This window comes from Carlito syrichta, unplaced genomic scaffold, assembly GCF_000164805.1.
Source record: "Carlito syrichta isolate Samal-C Ts95f unplaced genomic scaffold, Tarsius_syrichta-2.0.1 Scaffold316695, whole genome shotgun sequence".
Classification (NCBI taxonomy): domain Eukaryota; kingdom Metazoa; phylum Chordata; class Mammalia; order Primates; family Tarsiidae; genus Carlito; species Carlito syrichta.
In genome coordinates this window covers 6,510-13,346 of record NW_007260791.1, presented here as the reverse complement: position 1 = coordinate 13,346, position 6,837 = coordinate 6,510, and the positions used below count along the sequence as shown (strand labels likewise).

The 6,837-nt window shown below is 39.2% G+C and overlaps 1 gene segment (V, D, J or C); it reads left to right on the top strand.

Annotated features, from left to right (window-relative positions):
• The first annotated feature begins 4,742 nt into the window (after nt 1-4,742).
• LOC103277237 lies at nt 4,743-5,189 on the top strand. The segment is given in 2 exon segments: nt 4,743-4,788; nt 4,873-5,189. Coding segments are annotated over 2 exon segments (363 nt in total).
• Nucleotides 5,190-6,837: the final 1,648 nt, after the last annotated feature.

Genomic DNA, 6,837 nt, shown 5'->3' with positions numbered 1-6,837 from the left:
CAGTAATTATCTGATGTAACCAAGAAAATTGTTAATTTTTATTTTCTTCAAGATAGATGCTTTGAAAAAAAACTAACAAAATGTTTTTATATGTCTACATCTCCAAGCATAGTAGGATATGTATTTGTAGAATTCAGAAACTATAAATAATGCAAATATTGTGTAGTTTTTATTAAACAAAGAATGAAAGATTCATTGATTTTAATGGTATCCATTGTGTTAATAGACTATTGATATGTAACAGTTTTTTTATTTACTCACAATAATACAGTGTGAGAATCCACACAAATAAAGTACGTACTAGATATCTCATTTTTTAAATTCTCTAAACAAGTTTAAAGTAAATTAAAGTAAAAAAGATAAGTGACTGACTCAGACATGGTGGGAGTAGGGCATGACTGGGAGGGAAAAATGACAAAAAAGCAAGAGACAACTTTAAGAGTGATTATTTGTTCATTACACTGGTTTTTATGATTGATTACCACGTAAGCACCAGTGTTGGTATGTATCAAACTATGCACGTAAATAATTATGTGATGTTTATTATGTGTCAAAAATGCCTTATTAAAGCTATTGCATATAAACAAATAAATAATTTAAGATGAAATAGCTGATGGAGAACAGACAACACACAAGACATCCCTGAAAATAAAAACCAAAAATTTAAGTGCTACATATTTTTGAAGGCATGATAAAACAATGAGAATCTACCTTTTCCAAATGCCATTCTTTTCACCAATCTCCCTCATGACACTCCCATCTGCTCTGGACTCTTCATTCTTTTAGGAATCCCACCCCAAAACTTGCCATACAGTTGGAAACATGCAAATAGGGTCCACCTTCTTCTGTTGAAAACCAGCCCAGACTTAATCCTGCAGCTCTGGGAGAGTAGTCTCAGTCCTATGATTCTCATGTGTTCCCATTCAGGGAGCAGGACTGAACACAGTTAAAGCAATATGGAGTGTGGACTTAGCTGACTTTTCTGTCTTGCTGTTTTCAATGGTAATTCAAAGAGACTAGAGATATTGAGAGAGTGAGAGAATGTGAGTGAGAGAAAGAGTGAATATGTGTGGCAGTTTCTGACCAGAATGTCTCTGTGTTTGCAGGAGTCCTGTGAATGGTGGAGCTGGTGGAGATTGGGGAGGTTTAGACCAGATTGGAGGTTCTCTGTGACACTCCTGTGCAACCTCTGGATTCACGTTCAGTGACTACTATATGCAATTAGTGTGCCAGGCTCTGGAAAACAAGACTGGAGTTGGTTGGTCTTGTTACAGACAAAGCTCATAGTTACACGACAGAATATGCCATTTTTGTGAAAGTCATATTCAGCATCTCAAGGGATGGTTCTCAGAACACGCTGTGTTTGCATATGAGCAGTCTGAGATCCAAGGATACAGCTTTATATTGCTGTAGGAGAACAGAGGTGAGAGACCTCAGTCTGAGCCTAGAAACAGATGTCCCATAGGGGCAACACAACCACCAGAGGGCTCAGGGTCACCAGGCACTCAGTCCTTCTCAGGAGCAGGTGCAGATGGTTGCTGAGGACTGGTTTACTGCCATGTCTACAACTACATCGCCACTGATTTCTTTGGGAATCTGCCTAGATGTGAAATTCTGTAGTAACATTCAACATCTCAAGATACACGATGTTCTTGTCAGATTCTTTATTTTTAATTTCAGGACACACTCTCACTTGCACTGAAGCCAGAGTGTGGCTTTAGTCCTGAACACACCCTCTTGTGTTCATGAGGCTCAGAATCCTGAGGATGCCCTAGTGATATGAGAAGTGTATTCTAAGAGATTCGGGGCAGGGATCTGGAATGTTTCCTGACATGAATAGAAGTTGAAAGTAAGATTAAGGGTCAGTTGGGCTCGGTGGCTCAGCCTGCAATCCCATGCCTTTGGGAGGCTGTGGTGAGTGGATTGCCTGAGCCCGCGGGTTCGAGACCCACCTGGGCAGAGAGACCTCATCTCTACAAAAAATCAGCCAGGCGTGGTAGCACACGCCTATAATTCAGGCCACTCAGAAGGCTGAGGAGGAAGGATCACCGGAGCCCGGAGCGGCCACTGCACTCCAGTCTGTGCGACAGAGTGAGACTCCAACTCAAAAAAAAAAAGATTAAGGGTCACAGGGTTGCTGGACCAGGGCCAGTGTCCCTAAAAACATAGTCAGTGTCACATCCATCTTCCTCTGGTACACATGATTCAGAACTGATCCAATCACCCTTCCTAATAATCCATTTTATGTATTTCTAGGTCTTACTCTCATACCTCCCACTTTTCCATTTTTATTCTGATAATAGAGGATGTGTTTCTGTTGTCTAAATCCCAGTACTGAAGGAGTTTCTCAGAAACTCACGTGCTGCTCATGCTGAGTCCCCATAATAGCAGGAAAGGAAGACAGAACTTTCTCCAGTGTTACTTATACACAGTGAGATAAAATGCCTGCTTTGAGTAATAGGTCAACGGTGACTTCAGGGTCCTTTCGTGCTTTACTCCATTAATCTTCAAAGGCATCACACCATATTTACGATAATTTCTGACAATCAAGAAAACAGTATTTTAAAAAATCCATCATATAAGTATTATTACAGGAAAAACAATCTCCTCTACAAAATAGAAATAGGACTACACAGAATCACAGGGGAGATCATCTTATTTGGATCAGAAATTTATGGAGTCTCAAACAGTGACACTTGCAAGGTAATTACCATGAATATCTGGCAGCAAGTACAAACTATTCTGAGGGGAAGAGCTTCTGGAGCCCCCACACCTTGCACTCCACTTTCCTCGAGGACCTACACTTCTCATAATGACAGTGAAAATAGATACGATTTTGGCTCTGAAATGTTCAGGACTAATTACTGACATACACGCAAAGGCTCAACTAGATGCACTGTCCAATGGAAGAACTTTTGCATAACGTTTATCTATGTGTGAGAAAAGAATTATTTTCCATTGCAGACATCACACCCATCCTCCCTTTACCATGCAAATAAATAAATATAGGCAAAGTGTAAGAAAATTGTTTTGGGATAAGGGAGACAGTAAAAAAAGTGAAAAGTATCTGTACATCTGGATATCCTTTGCAGAGGTCAGAGAACAGAGAAAGAAGGCAAAAACACCAATGGATTTAAATTATAACTACACATGATGATCCTGTGCCGCACTCCTTACTTCTCATCAACATTATTAATCTGGATTAAAGATGAACAAGGGCAACGCATAGACACTGGCTGAGGAGAAGAACTTAGGGAAATCCAAAAACAACAGAAATGAAAAGCTCCAGGGCTATAGAGTACTTTGAAGACTCTAACCCCAACAGTTTACAGACCTAGAACAGGTAGATAACTTCTTCCTTGGACTCTGATTAATTTTTAAGAGAACATGTTGGGTTCCCAGGTGGGAAGAGGTGAGCCCAACATGCATGCACTTCCCAGACTCTCTTGTATCCTGCTTTCTTTTGGCCCATTTTTAGGAGCAAGTCACATACTCAGGTCTAGTGATGTGGGCACCTCCAATGTTCTAGATACTATGAAGAAAGAAAATGAGGGACCTAGTACTTTAAAAATTATTCAAAGTGATTGAGCCATTTGCTTGTTTGAGTATGTGGTGGGTATGTAATTGCATCATTTTTGTATGAGGGTTTTTAGCCATTGGGGTCTGTATTGAAGGTACTGCATGATGTGAACTCTCACCATATGACTCTAAAAAAGATAAAGAGATCCCTCAAATATTTCTAGTAGTTCTAGACTCAACAACACTTGGGTAGGGTCTCCTGATGGGTTTCAAAAATTATCTTACTTGAGCCATACTTCATAGTATTAACTGTTTTTAGCAAGGGGAATTGTACCTCACATATTTAAAATGCAAATAAATATATTAACTAAATAAAAATTAAACAAAACAAAAAAGCATATGGTATCACAGAAGCAGCATTTTAGACACGTGTACAACTTTTCTTTCTAGGATAGAGAGGGGAAGATTCTCTGTGAGGCCAGACAGAAATTTCTCTACAGAGCAGGATCTGGGCAACAGGGGGTGCTCAGGACACACCAAGCAGTTTCATGGCCCTGAAGCAGGTGCACATGAAGATGAGAGAGGAGGGGTTTCTCAGCATGAGTCTTTTGGTTTCAAAACAAAAAATCAGAAAAAGGTAAAATAGGAGTTTAGTAAAACCAGTGATGTGATTTTTAAGCTTTGTACTCTACTTGGAGCACGAATTAAACCAAACACAATGAGAAACACATTCAAAGAAATAAATTTCTAGTGATTTCAAACATATTAACAGTTAGAATGTGAACGTGCATGGTTTAATTAATTTGAATGTCTGAAAAATATCATGAGTAAACATTTTTCCCAGGGAGGTAGATTTGCAGAGAAACAGCCCAGAAAGGCTTGTGTACCTGTGTGCCACTGGAACATGGGGTGGCTCACAGCAATTTTCCTGTGGCCATTTTCTTATAAGTTCTGGGTTCAAGAACTTCTGGGCATAAGAGTGGACAAGCATTATTAAACAAGAATTACAACTTGGGCTTCAGCACCATGGTTACATGGTTCATGTGTTATCTATCTTCTCCATGTCATGCTGGAGCATTTTTCAGCTATAAATTGCCATTTCTAATGAATATGCAAATAATCTGAGTACTATCAAGGTAAATACAGATATATCTGTACCGAGAGCAGCATCCACCAACCAATTCCCTTCCCTAGAGAAGCCCCTGAGAGCACAACTCCTCATCATGGATTGGAGCTGGAGAATCCTCTTCTTGGTGGCAGCAGCTACAGGTAAGGGGCTTTCACATCCCAGGGCTTAGGAAGGGACCACGCCTGTTCAGGGAGATTTCAACTACCCCTGTCTTCTGTCCACAGGTGTCCAATCCCAGGTGCAGCTGGTACAGTCTGGGGCTGAGGTGAAGAAACCGGGAACCTCAGTGAAGATCTCCTGCAAGGCTTCTGGATACACCTTCACCAATTATAATATGCACTGGGTGCGACAGTCCAATGGCAAAGGGTTTGAGTGGATGGGAAGAATAAACCCTAGCAGTGGTGGAACAAACTATGCCCAGAAGTTCCAGGGCAGAGTCACCATGACCAGTGACACATCAACAAACACAGCCTACCTGGAGCTGAGCAGTTTGAGACCTGAGGACTCAGCAACGTATTATTGTGCGAGAGACACAGTGTAAAAATCCACATCCTGAGAGTGTCAAAAACCCTTAGATGGAAGGCAGCTGTGCTGGACTGAGAAGATGATGAGACTCATAAATTTGAATTTTTCTTGGAAAATGTTGTTAGGTAACTATGGAGAAGAAACAATGTAAACATACATTGACTCTAATTATAAAAGAAATATTTCATTAAACAATCACATTTTATGCAAAATACACAGACTGGGGAAATCATTCCTGTGTACTTATCTGAGGAGACATGAGTTTTCAAATCTGACTGATAAATAAGGTTTCAAGATTGTTCACACTGTATGTCAAACTATAATTCTTAAGAATGAGCCCAAATACCTTCCACAAAATTCAGCACTTACTTCAACACACACTGTGAGAGTAGATTTAGGGTCACAGTAGAATTAAGAAGAAGGCATAGAGCATTCCCACACTTCCTTTTCCCACATGCACAGTCTTCCCCACTATCACCATTGTGCACCTGCATCCTATATATTTTACACTTGTAGACCTTTATCAATATATCATTAAATTTATTTCCTGGTGTTTCCTTGCCATAACAGTCCTCAATTATCTGAAAACACCACAGCCTTTTCAAACGTGTTACAGAGAACTTTGCCAATAGGGGAAAAACTGAGTGAGACTATTTTTTCTTGCACTTTTCTTCTATGACTCATATATTCCCTACATATTTAAAATTCACCTGAATCGTAATGTTGTATTATCCTTCAGAGAGGGTATCATTCCCAACATTTTTGAGGTAAGTCAAGATCTCTAGAAGACCAGAAGCTTCTGGTAAATATGATGACTACCCTTAAGAGAAGTGAATCCTTTGCATAGCAAAAGAAAGCATCAAGAGAGCAGGGAGACAACCCTCAGAATGGGAAAAAAAAATATTTGTTAAATGTATATCTGACAAAAGCTGAACATACGAGATTTATAAGGAAATCAAATGAGCTGACAGAGAAAACAACAAAAACAAATTTATCCTAATAAAAAAATAGGCAGGGGACATCATCAGACACTTCTCAAATAAAAACATATGAGCAGCCAACACATTAAAGCAAAAATGCTTAGCTTCACTAATTATCAGATAAATGTAAACTCAGAAACACACTGAGATACCACTTACTCCGGTTATGATGGCCATCACTAATAAATAAAAAAATAAAAATAAATAAATAAAGATGTCGATGTGGATTTGGAGCATAGGGGCTGCTTCTACACTCTTGTTGAGTTTACAGCCTAGACCAACTTCTATGGAAAATAGTGTGGCAGTACTAATAGAACTAGATATTGACCTCCCTTATGATTCAGCATTACTCTTCCTGGAAATATACCTGAAGGAGCACAAAACATTCTACAAAAAAGATACTTGCACAAACGTTTCATTGTACACTATTAACAAAAGCAAAAATATAGAACCAAACTTACTTTCCATGAAAAGTAGAATACACAGAGAAAATGTAGTACATACACATGATGGAATACTATGAAAGTGTAGAAGGACAAAATCATGGACTTCACAGCAAATTGGATGGAATTAGGGACAAACATTCTTAGAGATCAATCACAGAAACGATGAACAGGATACCACATATTCTCACTCATAATTGAGACCTGAAGATTAATCACAATAATACAAAGAAGGGATTGG